The 26,579-nt window shown below is 42.4% G+C and overlaps 2 protein-coding genes across 3 annotated transcripts; both read right to left on the bottom strand.

The window, feature by feature from the left end:
• Positions 1-210: 210 nt before the first annotated feature.
• LOC138675079 (E3 ubiquitin/ISG15 ligase TRIM25-like) lies at positions 211-25,788 on the bottom strand. Of its 2 annotated transcripts, XM_069763058.1 has the most exons (2): positions 24,547-25,788; positions 211-405 (listed from the first exon to the last, which is right to left on the bottom strand). In XM_069763058.1, the coding sequence occupies exons 1-2, from the start codon at positions 25,753-25,755 to the stop codon at positions 352-354; spliced, it is 1,263 nt and encodes a 420-aa protein (XP_069619159.1). In that variant the 5' UTR covers positions 25,756-25,788; the 3' UTR covers positions 211-351. The 2 variants fall into 2 exon arrangements, with proteins under 2 accessions (XP_069619159.1, XP_069619158.1); XM_069763057.1 differs by lacking the exon at positions 211-405 and having other exon boundaries at positions 22,819-25,788.
• LOC138675076 (E3 ubiquitin/ISG15 ligase TRIM25-like) lies at positions 1,840-5,590 on the bottom strand. Its single transcript, XM_069763050.1, has one exon. The coding sequence runs from the start codon at positions 4,726-4,728 to the stop codon at positions 2,983-2,985; it is 1,746 nt and encodes a 581-aa protein (XP_069619151.1). The 5' UTR covers positions 4,729-5,590; the 3' UTR covers positions 1,840-2,982.
• Positions 25,789-26,579: the final 791 nt, after the last annotated feature.

Here is a 26,579-nt window from a genome sequence, read left to right as displayed (position 1 = left end):
CAATCAAGCCTAAGTAACCAAGGTAATAAATAAGACAGGTTAAGCTGGGGTTAGCTGAAAGGGATACAATGAGAATGCTAGGAGCAGAGGGACGTCTGTGTGGAAAGTTGGGTGATGTACTATGTGCACTTCATAGACAGACAAGGCAGGACTTCAGGCTGAGTGCATGAACATGCCATGAGAATGCTAGGAGCAGAGGAAAGTCTGTGTGGAAAGTTGGATGAACTATGTGCACTTCTTAGACAGACAAGGCAGGAGAGCAGGCTGGAGAGCTGGGTGCATGAACATACCATGAGAATGCTAGGAGCAGAGGAAAGTCTGCGGAAACTTGGGTGATGTACTATGTGCACTTCATAGACAGACAAGGCAGGACAGCAGGCTGGAGAGCTGGGTGCATGAACATACCTGTAGGAAGAATAGACATGCTGGATAGAGTGCGATGGTGACAGATAGCAGGGCACAGTCTTTATACATCCTTCAGGTTTTAATTCTAAATTAACCCTTTAGTGACTGAGCCAAATTTTTGAAATCTGACCAGTGTCACTTTATGTGGTAATAACTCTGGAACGCTTCAACAAATCCCAGTGATTTTGCGACTGTTTTTTTGTGACACATTATACTTTATGATAATGGTAAATTTAGGTTGATATGTTCTGTGTTCATTTATAAAAAAATATCAGAAATTTGAGAAAAATTTTAAAAAATTAACAATTTTCAAACTTTGAATGATTATCCCTTTAATCCAGATGGTCATACCACAGCAAACCATTAATAAATAACATTTCCCACATGTCTGCTTTACATCAGCACCATTTATAAAATGTTGTTTTATTTTGTTAGCTTTTTAGGAGGTTTCAAAATGTAGCAGTAATTTTTCATTTTTTCAAGAAAATTTACAAAATTATTTTTTTAGGGACCTATCCATGTTTGAAGTGCCTTTAGGGGTCCCATATATTGGGAAAACCCCAAACGTGATACCATTTTATAAACAGCACCCCCTGACATATTGAAAACTGCAGTCAGGTAGTTTATTAACCCTTCAGGTGATTTTCAGAAATTAATGCAAAGTGGCATGACAGAAATGAAAATGTGCATTTTTTTACCATCTAAATGTCTCTAACTTCTGAACAGGTCACTGTAGCCGGTAGACTCTAAGGCCGCTATTTGGTCATGAATTGCCACCGCAAACATCAGGACCACACAATCATGATCTGAGGGCACTAATTGGGATAAAGATGAAGCCCCCACATTCTGTTAACCATTTATATGATGTAGTCACTATTGACAGGAGCATCTATGGGGTTAAACAGATATGGACGGTGACAACACTGACCATGGTTGATGCAGCAAGTTGTCAGCTATAGTGTACAGCCGACAGCTGCTGGTTTGTCACCTGTATGTGGATGCTAGTCTCTTATATCTCAGGTCAGTTAAAAGACGTATTGGCTGTCATTAAGGGGTTCTTCACACTTGTAGGACACACTTATAGGAATCACACAGCAGACTAAAGTCAGAACTCAGGGAGATCAATGACTGATCAATAGCACTCCAGACCATCCATCGGCCGGTGCTCCCATACACATTAGAATGTCAGCCAAACCTGGCCAGTTCCCCAACAGTTTCGGACAAGTTTAGTCTAATTTGTATGGGAGCTTTTAGCCACTAACACATCCACAAATCATCTCTTCCATTTCAGAGATGTCAATAAATGTTGTTTCATCTTATTATACTGTTAAAATTGCCAAGTGCCTGTAAAAATAATAAACTTTACAATTTACCAAGTACGATAACACTCCATTCCCTTCTGTAACTCTATAGTGTACAAAATTCATCCAAAAATAAAGTATAAACAACAAATCTTTATTAATTAAAAAAAATGCTAAAAACACATAAAACAAAGAAATACAATTCAGATAATAAACAGGTGGAATCTTAGTTGCATATAAAAAAATAATGGCAGATTAAAAAATAGGTTAATAAGCCTCTGGCTCCAATGGAGAAATTTATAGATTACATATAAATATATACAAAATAAAGATGGCAGCTATATTCCACTGCTTGGAAAAGACACATGTATGTAAATAATTATCTTATAAAAGTCTAAAGAAACACAATTTCTATAAATCATTGTAAATCCAAGCCATGAGAAAATAGTATCCATCTACAATACAACAGCTCGATCTGCTGTGCAAAATCCTATAAGGTGCTAGTTGTTAGGTGTAACGTGTTAGTGGCTTTAAATATGCAAAAAAGGGTGAAAATAGCCCGTCATGAAAAATGCAATAAAATGCTGGTGAAGTAGAATATTTTATTTATAGCATAGAATAAATAAGTGCTATGGAGAATGCACATATATAAATGCATAGGTTGCAAGAAATGATTTTTATGTTTAAATAATGAATTTGGCTGGTAAGGAAAGGAAATAAGATAGTAAATCAAAGTAAGATAATATACCACCAGTCACCCCGACGCGCGTTTTGCCTTTTGGTTTCCTCAGGAAGGGTGTGAGTGGAGGAGCCATGCCTGTTTTTTATATATGTGGAATCCCTTTCCAGTAGTTTTAGTAGCTGTGTGCTCCTCTGATGTGGGGTGCCAGCATCACCCTGCAATTACATCTGGCAGCTCTGTACTGCGCTGACGTAGGCCGCCGTCACCTGAATCTCTGAGTGCGGTGTCAGATGGCGTCCCGATGTGTCCCCCGTGTGCACCCAATAGAAAACTAAGGCATAATAATACCATTTTGTGGTTGAAAGACAGACTCCAATAATCTATGATCATGTATTTGTTGCAGAAATTGTATTGACTATCAGATATAGCTTTCTATGGGGGCATTAAATGACCAAACATGCTAGAATATAGAGAGAGAAGTAAAGAATTATGAGTAGAAAAGCAACAAAAAAATATATACTGTATATAAAATACAAATAAAAATAAAAACAAAAAAGAAGAATTCTCTTGTTGGTTCTCTGAAGAAAAGAAAGCCTAGAGATTGCCCCACTCACTGGTGCTCCCCATTGGCTGATTGCTCCACCACTCATCTTTTAATCTCAGTCGCTGGGTAGATTTCTTCTGTGATGACGGTTCCTTTAAGCTCCTCCCTGATATCTTTATAGAACCATTACATACATATAACGCAGCATGAAGGGGCTCGGAGAAGGCGGCAGTGAAGGTGTGTAAGTGTCTGATGGGGTCACACAGCTCATAAAAGGACAACTGCCCGGCCTCATAATCCAGATATATTCTGACTCTATTACTGGAGATCTCGTGAGGTAACGGGATCACTTTACTGTCATGTCTCACTGAATACTGATTGTTATTACACCACAGCCCTTCATATAAACCCCAGGACTTGTTATTATTTCCAATCTGTGACTGACGCCCCCTTCTGTCTATACTGGGGTAACACATTCCCACCATCCACAATACAGATCTACTGATCTCCACATCCCAGTAATGTCGTCCTGAGGTAAATCTCCTCCCGCTCATCACCTGATTATACTGGAATCTCTCTACTGTTTCTGGACGATTCTCTGTTATTAGTGTCCAGGTTTCAGTTTTCAGGTCGTCTGATATAAGGACATTATTAGCGGCCGTGTTTACATCCAGTAATATGTCTGCAGGATCCTGAACTTGGAAGGTCACATTTATATCTCTTATCATAGCAAATAATGTGTGTGATATGTGTGAGATCAGCTCCGCACCCCGATCACCTCCATCATGTCCTCCTGTGTCCTCATCACCTCCATCATGTCCCCCTGTGTCCTCATCACCTCCATCATGTCCTCCTGTGTCCTCACCTCCCTCCTCCTCAGGATCACACAAGTCACCGGTGTCTGGTTCCTGTAAGACAGTCAGTGGATCCGTCATGCTACACAGCTCCTCAATGTGCCTCATCTTCCTGGACAGCTCGACCTTCTTTATTTCCAGCTTCTGTATCACATCAGACAGTGACAGTGACATCTTCTCTTCCCGCCTGGAGATGTCACTCAGGACCTTCTTCTCCAGGTTGTCCACCTGTGTCCTGATGTATATAAACAGGGCAGTGACTCTCTCGGCTTCTCCAGATGCTTTTTCTTGAGCTTTTCTCCTGCGCTCCTCCAGACTCCGGACTCTTTCTTCGGTCTTCATTCTCTTTGTGATCAGTTTCTGTAGAACATTTCTCAGTTTCTCTTTCTTTTTCTCAGAGGCCTCCTCCAGCATCTCCACCCGGTGTCCCCGATGTTCTCCAACCAAACTGCAGGACACACAGATACAAGCAGCGTCCTCAATACAGTAATATTCCAGGATCTTCATATGGATGGAGCATTTTCTGTTTTTCAGGGAAGTGCTGGGTTCTGTTAGGACGTGATCTGTTGCTGTTTCTATGTGAACTTTCAGGTGTTTATCACATAGAGAAGCCTCACACATCAGACAGGATTTAGCAGCAGGTACCGGAGAGTCCACACAGTAAGTGCAGCAGATCCCGGTGATCTCCTCCTGATGTGGTTGGGTTGCCAAGAAATTCTTCACTATATTACACAGAGTTATGTTCTTCTGTAGTGGCGGCCGCTTGTGAAATGTTGCTCTACAGTCAGGACAGGAATATTCTCCATACCCGCCATCTGTATCCTGCACTCCATCAATACAATTCCAGCAGAAGTTGTGTCCACATCTAAGGGTTGCGGGATCGGTATAAATGTCCTTACAGATAGAGCAGATCAGCTCCTTTCTTAGATCTGCAGACGCCATCACTCAGAGCGGAAAGAAGAAATGTGTGACTCATACCAGAAAAGGCGGGCTAAACTTGTTCTGGTTTTATTCTAAGTTCAGTTATAACAAGGATCATTATTGTGGCCAGGGCTGCAGTGTGATTTTTTTTTTTTCATTTTTCTCTGGGAAAATAACCTGGGCTGCACTTATTTCTCTATTTTGCCTTTGTGCTTTTATTACTAAGAGTTTAGGAGCATCGACAGTTTGCATTGTAGAAACTCCATTGAATATGAAACTGTTAGAAATAATCAAGCGAACTGTCCGACTATCTTCTGCCGGTGCATAAAGAATGAATAAAATAGTGTCTCACGAGTGATCACTGCTCTATTCCCACGGGGCATTTCACAGCCCTGTTCTCGGGACTGGTGGGAGTCCCACACCAAGGTTGTAGAGCAAGAGAAGCCGAGTAGGTTGATATATGTGGATTCAGCAGTTTTTCATTTACATCTCAGCTTATTCTGAGCTCAGATAAAAGGAAGGAACAAATTTTTTTTTTTAAATTATGACCTCCGTGGTCATCATGTCCAACCCCTCCCCCCCGCTCAATGCAGGATTCACTACACCATCTCAGACAGATGTCTCTCCAGCCTCTGTTTGAAGAATTCGATTGAAAGATATATTTGGTATTTCCACTATTAAACACTAGAGAGAGCAGCTACTGATATTTGCCATAAAAACCTAGTGTACAATTAGCTCACATTATGACTGCAGTAAATGTGGGTGGGGTCTGATCACCTGTGTGTGACGTCACTCCTCTCCTCCCCTTCTGGGTAGTTGCAGAAAGATAAGAAAGGGTTAAATTTAAGATCACAGCGTGGAGCCATTTTGTTGGTGACTGCAAAGAGTGATACTGACGAGTAGACAGATTCACCGAGGGCGGACACCAGTGCTGATTCTGTTAGTTATTGCAGATCGCTGTATCATAAGCTGGGGTTAGATACGTGGTGTGTATCACGTGCACTACTAATTTCAGTGTGGGTTACCCTCCGCATATCTAGATACAGGGGTCAGTGTATTGTATCACATGATATGATTAGTTACACTGGTCTGGGGCATATCCATGAAGATGGGTTTAGATACACTGGTCTGGGGCGTATCTCGCATGATGGGATTAGATACACAGGTCTGGGGTGTATCACCCATGCCCATGATGCCCATGTATCTAAATACATGGGTATGGGGCGTATCACACATGATGGGATTACATATACCGGTCTGGGGCGTATCATGCATGCCAATGATGGGTTTGGATACACAGGTCTGGGACATATCAGACATGTCAAGGATGGTGTTAGATATATGGTTCTTGGGTGTATAAGCTATGCCCATGATGGAATTAGATACACGGATCTGGAGTGTATCACCTATGCCCCTGATGGGATTAGATACACGGGTATGTGGCATATCACGCATGCTCATGATGGAATTAGATACACAGGTCTTGGGCAAATCACGTGTGATGGGGATTCTGGCGCTTCGTCTTCACTCTTCCCGATTGCCCTGGTTCAGTGGCAATCCAGGTAATGGTAGTTGGGGATGATATTAGATATGATTTGTAAGAAATCACATCTGGCAACAACCCCTAGGGTCAGTAATGGAGAGGGGTCTATCAGACATCAAGCCCTGGAGTTAGTAATGAAGAGGCATCTTTCAGCCATCAAGCCCTAGGGTCAATATTCTATCAGACATCAAGCCCTGAGGATAGTAATGGAGAGGTGTCTATCTGACATCAGGTCCTGAGGTTAGTAATGAAAAGGTGTCTATCAGACATCAAGTCCTTTGTTTAGTAATGGGGAGTTGTCCATTAGATATCAAGCCCTGGGGTTAGCAATGGAGAGGGGTCTATCAGACATCAAGCCCTGGGGTTGGTAATAGAGAGGGCTCAATAAGACAACAAGCCTACGGGTCTGTAATGGAGAGGCGTCTACCAGACATCAAGCCAGCCACTTTGGTGGTGTCTACCACTAATTGTTGGAAATGTGAACACTCCTGGTTGGGTCTACATCTGCTGGGTTGGCTGTAGTGGAAGAGATGTTGCTCACCATTATGCTATTTCTACCCTTGTGATATTAATGCTACTTTGGTGGTTTCTGCCATTATTTTTTGGAAATATGGAGAGTCCTGATTGGGTCTCTCCATCTGCAGGGTAGGCTGTAGTGAAAAAGATGTCGCTCACCTTTATACTATTTCTACTCTGGTGAAATTGATGCCAGTTTGGTGGTGTCTGCCCCTAATTATTTTACATTTGAAGACTCCTGACTGGGTCTCCATATGCTGGGTTAGCTGTAGTGGAAGAGATGTTGTTCCCCATTATACTATTTCTACTCTGGTCAAATATAAGCCACTTTGGTGGTTTCTGCCACTAATTTTTGGAAATGTGGAGAGTCCTGATTGGGTCTCTCCATCTGCAGAATTGGATGTAGTGGAAGAGATATTACTCCCCGTTATACTATTTCTACTATGGTGAAATTGATGCCACTTTGGTGATGTCTGCCCCTAACTGTTGGAAATGTGAACACTCCTAGTTGGGTCTACATCTGCTGGGTTGGCTGTAGTGGAAGACATGTCGGTCCCTATTATACTATATCTGATCTTGTGAAATAGATGCCACTTTGTTGGTGTCTGCCACTAATTTTTGTAAATGCGTAGACTCCTGGTTGGGTCTCCTTCATGTGTGTTGCCTGTAGCAGTATGCCTCTGAGACTGGCAGGCCACTTTCCTGGTGTCTGCCCCTAATTTGATGTGCTTTGGCAGCTTTTGGGCCTGTTTGAAGGTGTTGTGTATTCGTTTGTTTTTGCCTCCCATTGACACCGATGACATTCGGATATGGTCGGTGAATATTTGACTAATAAATCGTCAAATATTCCAAAATGGGCGACTGTAATCTGAACCGAACATTGAAATATTCACTCATCTCTAGTTATAGGTTGCAGCCCCCAGCTGTCAATTTTGCCTGGCTGGTTATCAAAAATACAGGGGAACCCATCCTGTTTTTTTTTATTATTTATTTAGAGCGCAGGCACTGGCTGATGAATACTCCCATCAGCCGCCGCCTGCTATCACTTTTATTAGCAGCAGGCGTTGGTTGATGGGAGTATTAGTAAACTTTTTACCTATGATCACAGCTGTGGGCTCACGCTGTCATTTGACAGCATGGGCACTGTGGCTGTCTGACCATCGGTAATGATTTTACCACAGATCAGAAGTAGTGTTTGCCTCACGGTTATGCACATGACAGCATGACAAACACCTGGTGTTCGGTTGGCTGAACTAGAACAATTACACGGACTCCTGGTGAAGTCCATGATCGGTGTCCATGCCCAAATAGTAGGTGTTTGGTACGGTCACCAAACTTTACTGTTCGGTTTCACCCATCTCTACTTTAGGATGTTGGTCCCTGAAGAGCACCGGCTTCATACACAAGGCATCTATGCAATAACTTGGAAAACAGTTGAAATCACAGGGTAGTGCAATTAAAACAGATCACTGCTTCCAATAAAGCAGTCACTGGTCTGTGTGCAGTCTCTGAGTGCGGCCGCTGTGGTGCAGTACACATTCTTTAAAGCAGTAAACACTGACACTTTCTGAGGTAATTTTCTAATCTACTTCCTGTAACATCAACAGTATACGATAACTCTGTCTTCCATATGTACAACTAAATATCCCGTTCGTGACACCACTATTGTGGTAACCTCATGTGGTGTAGGGCGGAGGGTGCTGCTCATGGCTCTTTATAATGTACCTCCCGGCAGCCATGTATTCTGTGTCAGATTCACACTCACAGCTGAAGGCGGACATGTACCTGCAGACAGATTCTGCCCTGAGGTCGTCTTTCCTCCTAGAGGCGCACTAGGACTTTTCCTAATATGAAGGCCGTCCTCCTCGTAATTTATTAGTCCCTTCTAGACCCGGCAGTCCGGGGGAAGGAAACTCCTCTTCCTATAAAATGGCTTCCTCATCTCGCTCCTCTCATAAAATGTCTGACCTTCAAGTCTTAACTACCTCACTGGATTTAGCTCCTCCACTTTCATGTGACTATTACATCTGCAGTTATTGGCTAACTTCCTAGGAGCCTTTGTTCCAGAAGCTTCTGCAGAGCTGAGTCACATGGTCAAGCCTACGAGGGGAAGATTAACCCTTTTTGTGCTGCCTCTCAGCAGGTCTCGTAACGTGTTTACAATATCCTATAAACATATAGGAGCTTCAGCCTTCCATTATTTCCACTTTATTCTGGAATTTTATACTTTCAAATAATTATGTTAAAGTGATTTTTCTAAATAAAAATTATGTTTTTATTATTATTTGTCACTTCTATTTTTGCGCCAGGTGTAAATACCAGACGTCTGGTGTACATTTTTGGCTTTGAATATGTCCTACTAAGAAGTGCAACCCAGGAATTAAGGGCAATTTTGGTAAAGTGAAGAAGAGTTGGAAATGTGATGGAGTGACACCAGTAGTGCTACTTTTCATACTTCGGAGGAAGACGTATTAAAGGAATTTGCAGCTCAAATGTTGAAAGCAGCCGTCATGTAGTGTTGTCAAATATTTTTTGTGATCCATGGGCAACTTTATTCCTCTCAGCAGGGGTGGACATATCCTTGGTGCAGCCGCATAGGGGCCCAAGAGGTAAGGAGTCACTTCTCCATGTCCAAAGCATCAAGGAGCGCCTGTCATAGCAGAACTATTGGACTCCAAAGCTCCCATACACTTTTCTTGCACAGGGGCCCTATTGTGTCCACTTTTGCTCCTCAGGTTCCCCCCAATTTATAGCAACTTTAAGATGACAGCACAAGCCTCTCAAAGCTGTTGAGCTCACTGATCAGCCATCAGACAATGACAGACACTGGGAGCAATGAGTATTTTGCTCATTCATCTGGTGATCAGTGCAATTATCATGAAAGCAGAGTTCCAGGGAAGGTTCATTAATGATAATCATGCAGTGTAAATGCCACCTTATCCAAAGACTTGCTCTCTAGATAATGTTTGATAGACGTAGCCTAGATGGACAGGGACAATGATAAGTAGAAAAAAAAATTAAATAATAACGTCAGTAACCTTTGACTCTGTGAATCTTCTTAGCTAGTGCAATTCCTGGCTTATGTTTTGGATGGCACGATGTCAATGCAATAATAACTTTGTGCCAGCCCAGTTGATCAAAGGTAGAGCTGGGAGTGCCAGGAGGTAAGAGAGTTGCAGGGTTCCCACCCATCAGTCACAGATTACTGACCTTATTGCTACTCATCATTGCCCATCCTGCCAGGCTAGGCTATCATTATCAGATTTCTGCAAATCAATTCTCCCAAGTATACCCATTATTGTACCTTACAGAAAGCTGGCCTCTGAAGGGCTCATTTCCTCTTTAATTTATTTGACCGTCATGGTCCTTTCATTCCTCTCTGGCCCACAAGTGGCATGGACTCCTAAGCTGAATGATTAGTGATATTTCTATCTGTAATGAGATAGAGATGTTCTCATTGGGTCTAATTAGAATTTTAAAGATCTCTACAAATAAAGATCATTATAAATTGAGAGTCTGATGGCTTAGATTCCCACAAATCTCAAAAAGTTTAGTCTCATGAATGGCATTTCAGAAGAGTTTCTAGAAATATTTTTCAAGAATTGTTTACGTAGAAATTGACAACTGATTTCATCACATTTTCTTGCTGCAGTTTGTACTCTGTGGTTCTGAGTAGGATTAAGTCAGTGCAGATATAAATGTGTAGAATGTATTATTATGGCGACATGATGGATAGGCGTTCTGTAGGAAGATCGGTTTTGTGCTGCCTAGATAGGTCCACCAGGGTCTTCTCCACTGTTATCTTGATATTATCAAATCATCAGGTTGCTTCTCTCCTCTTCACCTTATTCCTTCCGTTCTTCCGATCATGATGTCCTTCTCCAGTGATTGCTCTTCTCATATGATGTGTCCAAAGAAGGCAAGTCGTAGCTTGGTGATCCTTTCTTCGAGTAACATGTCTGGCTTGATTTGTTCCAAAACTGATTTGGTTGTTCTTCTTGCCATCCATGGTATTGATAACGTGCTTCTCCAGCACCACATTTTGAATGTACATGTGAATATTTTCACCGACAGAGAGCAAGCAAAGATTTTGAAAAAGGGTAAGTATAAACAGACAAGAGAAACATAAGACCTGATTCCCAATGTGACATCTCCACTCATCATTCACAGGACCAATCATCAGAATGCTCAGACTCCATCTTTTCTCATCAGTGGTTTTTATTGCAAATAAATCAAAATAATCAACAACAATTTGTTTAAAAATTCCGGTTCTCTGAGTAAATCTTACTCAATGTACGATTTGTCTTATAAAATTGAATTTCAAAATATTTTAAACATTTCAGAAGTGGACATTTTCTTTAGTCTTTTGGTAGCATGGACAGGCAAATATCCAATCAAAAGCAAGTGCTAAGCAAAACTAGAATGTAATTCTTAAAAAGCTTTATATACAGTATTTGCGACCAATGCAATAAAACAGTAGAATAAAAATAATGCTTCAATTACACCAGATAGATAAAAAAATCACCTAAAAATCACAAAGGCAGAATTCCAGCTTTTTCTCCTCCTTACCATCCAAATAAACATAAAAAATATTCCGTATACCACAATGTTGCTATAATAATCTACTGTACAATTCTCACTTCCCTCACAAACAGACTTTCTCTCCAAATGTCAATTGAACAGAAAATAAAGTCAAGAAAGGCCGTACTGGGCCCCTGGCCCTCAAGGGAGGCCAGCATGACAGGTCATGTGTTCAGGATTTCCTTAGAATTGCACAGGTGATGGAACTAATGCATGAGCAGGTGAAGAAATTATCCCCTGTGCAATTCTAAGGAAATCCTGAAAACTTGAGCTGTTGGTGAGTCTGGAGGACTGGAGTTGAGAAACACTGGCCTATATGGACAAAGGCAATGATAAGTAGAAATAATTAAAGTAATAAGGTCAGTAACTTATGACTGCTAGATGGGAGCCCTGCAAATCTCCATATCTCCCAGGATTCCAGGCTCTGCTTTTGGCTGGCGCGATGTCATTTATGCGTCACACCATATGGATAACGATGTATCAGCCGGACTAATGAAAGTAGGAGTTGAGAATGTCATGAGGTAACGAGATTTACAGGGTTCTCGCCCAGCAGTCCGAGGATACTGATCTTATTACTTTCATTATTTCTGCATTTCATTGCCCTCCATTCCCTTCTAGGTGATCTTTATCGGAGTTTTGCGAGTCAATTCTCCCAACTCTAATCATTTTCGTTACTATTCATTGGAATCTCTTTTCAAGGTGCTCATTGTTGGGCCTTCTCTAGGGCCATTTTTTCACAGCTGCGCTGCAGAATGAGGATATATTTATGATGGCTGAACAAGACAATAGAAAGACCACTGATTACTACACGGAATCCAATCAGTGGTCCATCAATGGCCTGTTTAGACAGAAGGGCCACAATTCTATATTCACAGAACAATCGTTAATATGATTGTTCTGTACCCGTAGATCATCATGGTATCCGCACAACATATCCTTTTTATACAGGACGATGTGCTGCTGAGAATGATGATTGTTAATAGAGCATTTTGTTCATTCGGCCGGTATTTGCCTGTCTGTTTAGTTATGGAACTTTCCAAACCTTTAAAAAACTGCTAAATAGTGATTTCTCAAAGACCCCCATGTTTTCTTCCGAGTTTGGAGAAAAGTTCAAAATGTAAAAAAAGGATCTTTGAAAAAAAATACATTATCGTACATTTTTCTGTATTTTCTAACCCTATCCTTTATTACGTTTAGTGCTAGAGTCATTGTTAGGTTTATAGAGGGGGATTTTACTAGGGTTAAGGTAATAATTGAAGGCTATAAATACCTTCTCAGATATGTTTTATTGTTTATTTCCTCCCTAAATTGAACTTTTAAAATAATGTTCATTAAAAAGTATACTGTTGTGCTGCTGCAGATGTCTGTACGTCCTTTATCCAGCTGACTTATTTTGCAAAACCAATAGAAATCCATCAGAGCTCCTTGTCCTGTCCCACACCTCCCTCTCTTCTCTCAGTGTTAGAGATAGCAGGAGGGAGGGAACTGTACACAGATTAACAGTGGAGAGACTGGAGATGGAGAGTATTTTGGAAGTTAAAGAAAATGGCTATAGAAAAGAAGAAATTACACTACTGGAGATGTGCTGATACAAGGTAAGTGCGGGAAACACTGAATACACTCAAACCTCACATCCAGCCTGTATTACTGAGAGAGACAATCCCACCAGAGAAAAATCAAATCAAAAGCATCTATCAGGCTGCAAACTGGACAGCAGGGGTCCTGAAAACGACTGAAGGAAATAAGATTAAAGACTGAAATGTACACGTGCAAAAATATTATTTTTTTATATCTAAAAGGAGTCCATAATCTTTACATAGTTACATAAAAAGCAACAAAATGCAATAAGAAAAATAAAAAAGTTATTGACCATATTAGTGTGATATTTTACCGTTATATTGGGTTTTATACGTTTTAATATCACGCAAGGTATAATTTACACCGCAGAGCAAGACCACGCCAATTTGTGCTCTGATTAGGAAGAAGCTACTTTAAAAAATTACTTAACCCCTTTACCCCCAAGGGTGGTTTGCACGTTATGGACCGGGCCAATTTTTACAATTCTGACCACTGTCCCTTTATGAGGTTATAACTCTGGAACGCTTCAACGGATCCCGGTGATTCTGACACTGTTTTCTCGTGACATATTGTACTTCATGATAGTGATAAAATTTCTTTGATATTACCTGCGTTTATTTGTGAAAAAAACGGAAAGTTGGCGAAAATTTTGAAAATTTCGCAATTTTCCAACTTTGAATTTTTATGCAATTAAATCACAGAGATGTGTCACACAAAATACTTTAATAAGTAACATTTCCCACATGTCTACTTTACATCAGCATAATTTTGGAACCAAAATTTTTTTTTTGTTAGGGAGTTATAAGGATTAAAAGTTGACCAGCAATTTCTCATTTTTACAACACCATTTTATTTTAGGGACCACATCTCATTTGAAGTCATTTTGAGGGGTCTATATGATAGAAAATACCCAAGTGTGACACCATTCTAAAAACTGAACTCCTCAAGGTGCTCAAAACCACATTCAAGAAGTTTATTAACCCTTCAGGTGTTTCACAGGAATTTTTGGAATGTTTAAATAAAAATTAACATTTAACTTTTTTTCACTAAACATTTACTTCAGCTCCAATTTGTTTTATTTTACAAAGCGTTACAGGAGAAAATGGACCCCAAACGTTGTTGTACAATTTGTCCTGAGTACGCAGATATCCCATAAGTGGAGGTAAACCACTGTTTGGGCTCATGACAGAGCTCGGAAGCGAAGGAGCGCCATTTGACTTTTCAATGCAAAATTAACTGGAATTGAGATGGGACGCCATGTTGCGTTTGGAGAGCCACTGATGTGCCTAAACATTGAAATCCCCCACAAGTGACACCATTTTGGAAAGTAGACCCCCTAAGGAACTTATCTAGAGGTGTGGTGAGCACTTTGACCCACCAAGTGCTTCACAGAAGTTTATAATGCAGAACCGTAAAAATAAAAAATCATTTTTTTTTCACAAAAATTATCTTTTCGCCCCCAATTTTTTATTTTCCCAATGGTAAGAGAAGAAATTGGAATCAAAAAGTTGTTGCAAAATTTGTCCTGAGTACTCTGATACCCCATATGTGGGGGTAAACCACTGTTTGGGCGCATGGGAGAGCTCGGAAGGGAAGGAGCGCCGTTTGACCTTTCAATGCAAAATTGACAGGAATTGAGATGGGACGCCATGTTGCGTTTGGAGAGCCACTGATGTGCCTAAACATTGAAACCCCCCACAAGTGACACCATTTTGAAAAGTAGACCCCCTAAGGAACTTATCTAGAGGTGGGGTGAGCACTTTGACCCACCAAGTGCTTCACAGAAGTTTATAATGCAGAACCGTAAAAATAAAAAATCATTTTTTTTCACAAAAATTATCTTTTCGCCCCCAATTTTTTATTTTCCCAATGGTAAGAGAAGAAATTGGAACCAAAAAGTTGTTGTACAATTTGTCCTGAGTACGCTGATACCCCATATGTGGGGGTAAACCACTGTTTGGGCGCATGGGAGAGCTCGGAAGGGAAGGAGCGCCGTTTGACTTTTCAATGCAAAATTGACAGGAATTGAGATGGGACGCCATGTTGCGTTTGGAGAGCCACTGATGTGCCTAAACATTGAAATCCCTCACAAGTGACACCATTTTGGAAAGTAGACCCCCTAAGGAACTTATCTAGATGTGTGGTGAGCACTTTGACCCACCAAGAGCTTTACAAAAGTTTATAATGCAGAGCCGTAAAAATAAAACAAAAATTTTTTCCCACAAAAATTTTTTTTTAGCCCCCAGTTTTGTATTTTCCCGAGGGTAACAGGAGAAATTGGACCCCATAAGTTGTTGTGCAATTTGTCCTGAGTGCGCTGATACCCTATATGTGGGGGGGGACCACCGTTTGGGCGCATGGGAGGGTTCAGAAGGGAAGGAGCGCCATTTGGAATACAGACTTAGATGGAATGGTCTGCAGGCGTCACATTGCGTTTGCAGAGCCCCTGATGTACCTAAACAGTAGAAACCCCCCACAAGTGACCCCATATTGGAAACTAGACCCCCCAAGGAACTTATCTAGATGTGTTGTGAGAACTTTGAGCCCCCAAGTGTTTCACTACAGTTTATAACGCAGAGCCGTGAAAATAAAAAATCTTTTTTTTTCCCACAAAAATTATTTTTTAACCCCTAGTTTTGTATTTTCTCAAGGGTAACAGGAGAAATTGGACCCCAAAAGTTGTTGTCCAATTTGTCCTGAGTGCGCTGATACCCCATATGTGGGGGGGAACCACCGTTTGGGCACATGGGAGGGCTCGGAAGGGAAGGAGCGCCATTTGGAATGCAGACTTAGATGGAATGGTCTGCAGGTGTCACATTGCGTTTGCAGAGCCCCTAATGTACCTAAACAGTAGAAACCCCCCACAAGTGACCCCATATTGGAAACTAGACCCCCCAAGGAACTTATCTAGATGTGTTGTGAGAACTTTGAGCCCCCAAGTGTTTCACTACAGTTTATAACGCAGAGCCGTGAAAATAAAAAATCTTTTTTTTCCCACAAAAATTATTTTTTAGCCCACAGTTTTGTATTTTCCCAAGGGTAGCAGGAGACATTGGACCCCAAAAGTTGTTGTCCAATTTGTCCTGAGTACGCTGATACCCTATATGTTGGGGTAAACTCCTGAGAGCTCGGAAGGGAAGGAGCACTGTTTTACTTTTTCAACGCAGAATTGGCTGGAATTGAGATCGGACGCCATGTCACGTTTGGAGAGCCCCTGATGTGCCTAAACAGTGGAAACCCCCCAATTATAACTGAAACCCTAATCAAAACACACCCCTAACCCTAATTCCAATGGTAACCCTAACCACACCTCTAACCCAGACACACCCCTAACCCTAATCCCAACCCTATTCCCAACCGTAAATGTAATCTCAACCCTAACCCTAACTTTAGCCCCAACCCTAACTGTAGCCTTAACCCTAACTGTAGCCTTAACCCTAGCCCTAACCCTAGCCCTAACCATAACCCTAGCCCCAACCCTAACCCTAGCCCTAGTCCTAACCCTAACCCTAGCCCTAACCCTAGCCCTAACCCTAGCCCTAACCCTAACCCTAGCCCTAACCCTAATGGGAAAATAAAAATAAATACATTTTTTTAATTTTTTAATTTTTCCCTAACTAATGGGGTGATGAAGGGGGGTTTGATTTACTTTTATAGCGGGTTTTTTAGCGGATTTTTATGATTGGCAGCCGTCACACACTGAAAGACGCTTTTTATTGCAAAAAATATTTTTTGCGTTACCACATTTTAAGAGCTATAATTTTTCCATATTTGAGTCCACAGAGTCATGTGAGGTCTTGTTTTTTGCGGGACAAGTTGACGTTTTTAATGGTAACATTTTCGGGCACGTGACATTTTTTTATCGCTTTTTATTCTGATTTTTGTGAGGCAGAATGACCAAAAACCAGCTATTCATGAATTTCTTTTGGGGGAGGCGTTTATACCGTTCCGCGTTTGGTAAAATTGATAAAGCAGTTTTATTCTTCAGGTCAGTATGATTACAGCGATACCTCATTTATATCATTTTTTTATGTTTTGGTGCTTTTATACGATAAAAACTATTTTATAGAAAAATAATTATTTTTGCATCGCTTTATTCTGAGGACTATAACTTTTTTATTTTTTCGTTGATGATGCTGTGTGGCAGCTCGTTTTTTGCAGGACTAGATGACGTTTTCAGCGGTACCATGGTTATTTATATCCTGCTTTTTGATCACGTGTTATTCCACTTTTTGTTCGGCGGTATGATAATAAAGCGTTTTTTGCCTCGTTTTTTTTTTTCTTACGGTGTTTACTGAAGGGGTTAACTAGTGGGCCAGTTTTATAGGTCGGGTCTTTACGGATGCGGCGATACTAAATATGTGTGCTTTTATTGTTTTTGTTTTTTTTATTTAGATAAAGAAATGTATTTATGGGAATAATATATATATATATTTTTTTCATTATTTAGGATTTTTTTTATTTTTTATTACACAATTGGAAATTTACTTTTTAACTTTTTTACTTTGTCCCAGGGGAAGACATCACCGATCGGTGATCTGACAGTTTGCACAGCACTCTGACAGATCACCGATCTGTCTTAGAGCAGTGCAGCGTTACCAAGTGCCTGCTCTGAGCAGGCACTTGGTAAGCCACCTCCCTCCCTGCAGGACCCGGATGCCGCGGCCATATTGGATCCGGGGCTTGCATCGAGGAAGGAGGTAGGAGACCCTTGGAGCAACGCGATCACATCGCGTTGCTGCGGGGGTCTCAGGGAAGCCCGCAGGGAGCCCCCTCCCTGCGCGATGCTTCCCTGCACCGCCGGCACATCGCGATCATGTTTGATCGCGGTGTGTCGGGGGTTAATGTGTCGGGGGCGGTCCGTGACCACTGCTGGCACATAGTGCCGGATGTCAGCTGCGATAAGCGCTGGACATACTATTCCATCCTTGGGAAGTAGGGCCCACCCCACATGGATGGAATAGTACGTCCATTGTCACAAAGGGGTTAAGAGTTGAAAATATTATTGGGCAACACCACAAGTGTTATTTGTGATACTTTGGAGGGCACCGCACTTTGGGACATTGCAGTATGGATGCAGAAATCATGTAGTGTTGTGAAATATTTTTTGGGATCCATCAGCATCTTTTGTGGACACAGAATAACAACTCGTCACCATGGGCTTCACGGATTGTCGTCCTGTAGACTGTTCTGTAGGAACTTTAGAAAATGGAAATATATTCAACTATTGGCAACAAAGAAATATATGGTAAATGGTGAAGAACTAGTACAGAAAGTCCCAAAAAGTTGCAGAACTTCACGTTCCACAAAGACTAAACGTCACACAGACCCTAAGGCCATGTTCACACAGTGCGTTTTTTACTGCGGAACCGCAGCGTTTTTGCCGCTGCGGTTCCGCAGCTGTTTTCCATGCAGGGTACAGTACAATGTACCCTATGGAAAACAGGAACCACTGTGCACATGATCCTGAATTTCAAAAAAAAAGCCGCGCTGAATAGCTGCGGGAAAAAAGAAGTACCATGTCACTTCTTTTTTCGGAGCCGCAGCGGTTCTGCACCCATAGACCTCCATTGTGAGGTCAAACCCGCAGTAAAACCCGCAGATCAAAAATAGATCTGCGGGTTTTATTGCGGTTCGTGGTGCAGAACCGCTGCAGCAGGAAGTGCGGGGAAGCGGGCGGAAGTGCGTGGGTGGAGTGTGGCTGCCCCGATCCCACCCCCCCATGCTCCGATGCCCCTCCCCCGTGCTCCGATGTCCCCCCCCGTGCTCCGATGCCCCCCCGTGCTCCGATGCCCCCCCCCGTGTCCTAATCTCCCCCCCCCCATATACTTACCCGGCCTCCCGGTGTCCGTCCGGCCGTCTTCTCCCTGGGCGCCGCCATCTTGCAAAATGGCGGGCGCATGCGCAGTGCGCCCGCCGAATCTGCCGGCCGGCAGATTCGCTCCAAAGTGCATTTTGATCACTGAGATATAACCTATCTCAGTGATCAAAATAAAAAAATAGTAAATGACACCCCCCCCTTTGTCACCCCCATTGGTAGGGACAATAAAAAAATTAAGAATTTTTTTTTTTCACTAAGGTTAGAATAGGGTTAGGGTTAGGGGTAGGGTTACGGGTAGGGGTAGGGGTAGGGTTAGGGTTAGGGGTAGGGTTAGGGGTAGGGTTAGGGTTAGGGGTAGGGTTAGGGTATTTTCAGCCATTTTAGCCCTAAAAAGCTTCCTAGGAAACACACAGTCTCTGCATAGAAAACTGCATAAAAAAAGGATCAAAAAACGCATCAAAAAACGCATCAAAAAAGGACAAAAAAAGGACCAAAAAAAGGACCTGCGTTTTCTGCCAAGAGCTGCAGTTTTTTAAAAAACAGTCCTGAAAAAAAAAGGATGGAAATCAGGAACGTGTGAACATACCCTAAACTGTTCATCAGAACCTCAGACACCGCGTTTTCTCATTGATGGGTTTTATTGCATATTAATCAAATTAACGATAAATCAATCATTGATCTGTAAGGGTTAATCACACAATCACAATATAACTGCTCACAGCATGGCGGACGCTGGTGACATTTCCGAGCCTCGTACTGGAATCACAGAGGTGATTATCGGTGAAGATCGGTCACACATGAGGCTCTGGGATGTCACCACGGTGGCCGTAACCAGTGACCCAGTCATCATGGTCCCCATCGTATCACAACCAGGACAGATCATATAATGGTGACTCTACAATGGAGGGGCAGGCACATATATAGGGCTCTTGCCACTATACTACTGTAGATTTATATATTATAGTCCCGGTCCCAAGGGATAAATATTTCCTATACATCATTATACATTAGTAAAGGATCCACCATTACAGTAACAACATTGAGCTCCAAGCTTTTCACATTTGTGCTCCTTGTAATGTAAAATACATTTTTGCATCTCCCCAGGAATCTTAGACTTTTTTCTTCATTGCATTTTCTCATGATTAAGTACATGATACAAAAAATATACCAAATGGTTACTAAATGCATGGAATTTTACACTTCCTGTGGCCTCACCCTTTTTTGTTGGTGATTTTTGACCTTTTAGTCAAGAAAGGTCTGATCTGCACAGGCGATGATTCCCTGGATGGTTCCTGAACTCAGTTGAACGTCAGCTATTGATAGAGGGAATGAGGCGCCAATAATGTTAATAACTCAAGGAGGCGGAGTTCTGTTAAGTGCATTCTTCTACCCATAGCACTAAACACCTCACATCAAAATGTGGAATTCTCAGCTGCTGGCCTGAACTGTCAATCTTCAGGATACCACCCCCTGTAAAGCAGGAAGCCAGGAGTGTGTGCTCCTGAAGAAAAGAAGATGAGAACAAATCCTGTAACCGCTTGGCACATTATGGTCACATAAGAAGTAGGTGCTAATGAAAACAACATCCCACAACCCTGGAAAGCATTGTGTCATGCAGCTGCAGTGCAGTACAGCACAACCTCCACCAGAGGGAGCTTGATAGGGAAGCGAGACTGCACACATTGAGCAGCAGAACCGATGCCACCTAGTGGCAAGAGAGTGGTCAGAAAAGCCGAGTCAGAGCACGAGATAGCACGACAGTACAAAAGGATTAAGGCCTCTTTCACACTCCCATCTTTGGCAATCTGTTGTTTTGGGGAAAAAACGGATCCTGCAAATGTGCATGCAGGATGCATTTTTTCCCATAGACTTGTATTATCGATAGATCGCAACGGATTGCCACAAATCGCATCCGTCGTATTTTGGCGGGCCGTCTTCACAAAAAATGTTCAATGTAACATTTTTTTGTGCGTCGCGTCCGCCATTTTCAACCGCGCATGCGCGGACGAAACTCCACCCCTCCTCCCCAGACTTCAGAATGGGCAGCATATGCATTGAAAAACTTCATCCGCTGCCCACGTCATCCCCAAATTTCACGTCTGTCGGTACATCGGCCTGACACGTAGCGACGGACCCGTACCGACGGAAGTGTGAAAGAGGCCTAAGGCAGAATGGATAGTCAGGACGTAACAAGAGATCAGTAAACCAGGATGAGCAAAATACGGTACAATAGGAACAAACCGAAATGGAGTCAAAAGTCAAGCCAGGAGGTCAGAATCGGAGAATCAAGCAGATCAACAGACAGACACTGGGAAACGGCAGACAGAGGGAGATAACAGACACAGGACAAGTCAGGGTTGACAGCAGGACAAATCAAGGGCTTCCAGAGTCAGGTTCACACGCCGAAGGCAGAAGTATAGCTGACACCACCCTTAGGATACCTGGGAACTAAATAGCAAACCTGATCCCAGAATGAGGCAGAGCAAAGTTAACCCTTGACATGATCTGCCCAGAGAAAGAGCAGACAGGACTAAACTCCAGAATGGATCATGACACATGGACTGGCTGCGAGATTACTGACCCAAACACAACATCTTCATGGACATACATGAAGCTGTCAAGTTCTCAGCAGGAGACTCACGGCCAGTTTGGCATCGCAGTCTGTACTTGGACCATGATATACAGATGACTGAATTCAGCTGAAGGTAATAAAGCCAAACAAAAAAACCCTTATGTTAGAATGGAGCAACACAAGAAAAATTGGTAAAGAAATGCTCAAACTTAGAAACAAACTAAATAAACCCCAATATGATGTTCTAATTTCTGTTGTCACAAGAAGCCGTAAAATAAAGTTATTGTCATTTATACATACAGTGATCAGCATAGACACTTCAGGCCATCAGTTGGCCGGTGTTCTCATACACATTAGAATGTTAGCCAACCCTGGCCGGTTCCCCAACAGGTTCGGCCAACATTAGTCTAGTCTGTATAGTATCTTTTAGCTACTAACACAACCACAAATTATCTCTTCCATGTCAGAGATGTCAATAGACGTTGTTTCATCTTATTATACTGTTAAAATTGCAAAGTGCCTGTAAAAGTAAAGTAAACGGCTGCCCACTCCCCAGACCCACAAGCTTGCTTGTCTCGGGGTAATCCTTGACACTGATCTCTCCTTCAAACCGCATATCCAAGCCATTTCCACTTCCTGCCGCCTTCAACTCAAAACTATTTCACGGATCCGTACATTCCTAACCAAGAATCTGCAAAAACCCTAGTCCATGCCTTCATCATCTCCCGCCTCGACTACTGTTAACTCCTGCTCTGTGGCCTCCCCTCTAACACTCTCGCACCCCTCCAATCTATTCTAAACTCTGCTGCCCGACTAATCCACCTGTTCCCCCGCTATTCCCCGGCCTCTCCCCTCTGTCAATCCCTTCACTGGCTCCCCATTACCCAGAGACTCCATTACAAAACCCTAACCATGACGTACAAAGCCATCCACAACCTGTCTCCTCCATACATCTGTGACCTCGTCTCCCGGTACTTTCCTGCATGCAACCTCCGATCCTCACAAGATCTCCTTCTCTACTCCCCTCTTATCTCCTCTTCCCACAATCACATACAAGATTTCTCTCGCGTATCCCTCCTACTCTGGAACTCTCTACTACAGCATATCAGACTTTCACCTACCATTGAAACCTTCAAAAAGAACCTGAAGACCCACCTCTTCTGACAAGCCTACAACCTGCAGTAACCACCGATCGACCAAATTGCTGCACAACCCGCTCTACCCTCACCTACTGTATCCTCACCCATCCCTTGTAGATTGTGAGCCCTCGCGGGCAGGGTCTTCTCTCCTCCTGTACCAGTTGTGACTTGTATTGTTCAAGATTATTGTACTTGTTTTTATTATGTATACCCCTCCTCACATGTAGAGCGCCATGGAATAAATGGCGCTATAATAATAAATAATAATAATAAAAATAATAAATTTTATAATTTACCAAGTATGACAACACTCCATTCTCCTCTGTAACTCTAGAGTGTACCGAATCCATCCAAAATAAAGTATAAATAATAAATGTTTATTAATTACTCACAAAAATGCTAAAAACATATGACAGAAGGAAATACAATTCAGATAATAAACAGGTGGTGTCTTAGTTACATATAAAAAATTAGTGGCAGATTAAAAATAGGCTAATAAGCCTCTAGCTCCAATGGAGAAATGTATAGCAGATTTTACATATAAATATATACAAAATAAAGATGGTAGCTATACTCCACTGCTTGGAAAAGTCACTTACATGTAAATAATGAATCTTGTAAAAGTCTAAAGAAACATAATTTCTATAAATCATTGGAAAACTAAGCAATGAAAAAATAGTTTCCATCTACAATACAACAGCTCGATCTGCTGTGCAAAAGCCTATAAGGTGCTAGTTGTTATAAGTAATGTGTTAGTGGCTTTAGATATGCAAATGTAAACAAATGTACCAAAAATGCAAAAAAGGAGAAAATAGCCCGTCATGAAAAATGCAATAAAATGCTGGTGTAACAGAATATATTATTTATAGCATAGAATAAATAAGTGCTATTGAGAATGCACATCTATAAATGCATGGGTTGCAAGAAATGATTTTTATGTTTAAATAATGAATGTGGCTACTAAGGAAAGGAAATGATAGTAAATCAAAGTAAGATAATATATTTACCACCAGTCACCCCGACGCGCGTTTCCCCTTTTGGCTTCCTCATGAAGGGTATGCGTGGAGGAGCCATGCCTGTATTTTATATATGGACAGACAGTATATGGAATCCCTTTCCAGTAGCATTAGTAGCTGTGTGCTCCTCTGATGTGGGGCGCCAGCATCACCTGCAATTACATCTGGCAGCTCTGTACTGCGCTGACGTAGGTCGCCGCCATCACCTCAATCTCCGACCGCGGCATCAGACGGCGTCCCGATGCGTCCCCCATGCGCACCTACCCTCAAGAAGATGCGTCACAAGGAGGGCGGGGCTGGTATGGCGTCGTATAGACACGTTGCCCTAGAGATGGCGACAACAACATCCACCGCAAGAAAAGGGCTCCCAGTGGAAAACTAGGGCACAATAACACCATTTTGTGGTTGTATAGCTTTCTATGGGGACATTAAATGATCAAACATAATATATAGAGAAAAGTAAAGAAATTATGAGTAGAAAAGTAAAAAAATGCAAAAAAAAATATATAAATAAAAATGAATAACAATAAAAACTAATTATCTTGTCGGTTCTCTGGAGAAATGAAAGCATAGATGTCGCCCCTCTCACTGGTGCTCCCTATTGGCTGATTACTCCACCAGTCATATTCTAATCTTAGTCACTCGGTAGATTTCTTCTGTGGTGACGATTCCTCTTAGCTCCTCCCTGATATCTTTATAGCACCACCACATACATATAACACAGCATGTAGAGGCTCGGAGAAGGCAGCAGTGAAGGTGTGTAAGTGTCTGATGGGGTCACACAGCTCATAAAAGGACAACTGCCCGGCCTCATAATCCAGACATACCCTGAACCTACCACTGGAGATCCCGTGAGGTAACCGGATCTCATTACTGTCATGTCTCACTGAATACTGATTATTACACCACAACCTTCCATATAAACCCCAGGACTTGTTATTATTTCCAATAGATGACTGATGCTCCCTCCTGTCTATACTGGGGTAACACATCCCCACTCTCCAACCCCCTGATCCACTGCTCTCCACATCCCAGTAATGTCGTCCTGAGGTAAATCTCCTCCCGCTCATCACCTGATAATACTGGAATCTTTCTGCTGTTTCTGGACGATTCTCCGTTATTAGTGTCCTGGTCGCAGTTTTCAGGTCGTCTGATATAAGGAGATTATTAGCAGCCGTGTTTACATCCAGTAATATGTCTGCAGGATCCTGAACATGGAAGATCACATTTATATCTCTTATCATAGCAGATAATGTGTGTGATATGTGTGAGATCAGCTCCGCACCCCAAACACTTCCATCATCTCCTCCTCTGTCCTCATCACTTCCATCATGTCCCCATCTGTCCTCATCATCTTCCTCCTCAGGATCACATAAGTCACCGCTGTCTGGTTCCTGTAAGACAGTCAGTGGATCCATCATGTTACACAGCTCCTCAATGTGTCTCATCTTCCTGGACAGCTCGTCCATCTTTATTTCCAGATTCTGGATCACATTAGACAGTGACAGTGACGTCTTCTCTTTCTGTCTTTTGATATCACTCAGGATCTTCTTCTCCAGGTCGTCCACCCATGTCCTGATATATATACACAGGACAGTGACTCTCTCGGCTTCTCCAGCTGCTTTTTCTTGAGCTTTTCTCTTGCGTTCCTCCAGACTGCAGACTCTTTCTTCAGTCTTCATTCTCTTTGTGATCAGTTTCTGTAAAATATGTCTCAGTATACCCTTTTTATTCCCAGAGACCCCATCCAGCATCTCCACTCGGTGTCCCCGATGTTCTCCAACCAAACTGCAGGACACACAGATACAAGCACCGTCCACAGTACAGTAATATTCCAGGATCTTCCTATGGATGGAGCATTTTCTGTTTTTCAGGGAAGTGCTGGGTTCTGTTAGGACGTGATCTGTTGCTGTTTCTATGTGAACTTTCAGGTGTTTATCACATAGAGAAGCTTCACACATGAGACAGGATTTAGCAGCAGGTACCGGAGAGTCCACACAGTAAGTGCAGCAGATCCCGGTGATCTCCTCCTGATGTGTCTGGGTAGCAAGGAAATTCTTCACTATATTACACAGAGTTATGTTCTTCTGTAGTGGAGGCCGCTTGTGAAATCTTACTCTACATTCAGGACAGGAATATTCTCCATACCCGCCCTCTGTATCCCGCACTCCATCAATACAGACCCGGCAGAAGTTGTGTCCACATCTCAGGGTTAAGGGATCTGTATAAATGTCCTTACAGATAGCGCAGATCAGTTCCTTTCTTAGACCATCAGACGCCATCGCTCAGAGCAGAATGAAGAAAGAAGACATGTGTGATTCATACTTACCAGAAAAGGCGCGGCTAAACGTGTTCTTCTGGTTTTATTCTAAGTTCAGTGATAACGAGGATCATTTTTGTAGCCTGGGCTGAATTGTGATTTTTTTTTTTCCTTTTTCTCTGAGAAAATAACCTGAGCTGCACTTGTGGCACCCCAAAAGTTCGGGTACTACATTAGTGCTGCCTTCCTCTCGGGGAGGGTAGTGCTATGCCTGGAGACAAGTGAGATTCCCTTTGGCAGGTTATCACACACACACCTTCCAAATCCAGGCCAGGAGGGGGAGTTCAAAACCCTATTTTAGGACAGCTTCCCTGTATAAAGATCTTGGTTTGGAGGAGGATCATGGGGAGTCTGTAGCAGACAGGAAAGAAGCAAAGGAGAGATTTCAGGGCTCAAGGAGGCTGAGAATAAGCCTCTGAGGAGTCAGTGTACAGTGACCGGGTATTGGGAGCCCAAGGTTAGAGTGAAACTACAAGACACTTAGCAGAACCAAAGGGCATAAGATCATACAGACATTGCCCAAATTACACCTATGGCACAGCATCCTGGAGCCTGGAGTCACCATGTTAAAACCCCAGAAGGTACGGCTCAAGCTCCCTGCCATACAGGTACCTCTCCCAGGACTGGAGAAAGAACTAAAAGAATTAGGACCTTGTTTGGAATACTTCAGGCAGCAAGGGACTTTAGCAAGCACAGAGTGGAAGGCTCCTAACCTGACTTGCTAAGAGGTTTCCGCTTGTTTCCGGGCTGCTTGGACTCCTATGTACCTGTTGCCGGTGCCCTGGA

The sequence above is a fragment of the Ranitomeya imitator genome, chromosome 4 (assembly GCF_032444005.1).
Source record: "Ranitomeya imitator isolate aRanImi1 chromosome 4, aRanImi1.pri, whole genome shotgun sequence".
NCBI lineage: Eukaryota > Metazoa > Chordata > Amphibia > Anura > Dendrobatidae > Ranitomeya > Ranitomeya imitator.
The sequence above is the reverse complement of the archived record's forward strand: the minus strand, read 5'-3'. Positions and strand labels throughout refer to the sequence as shown.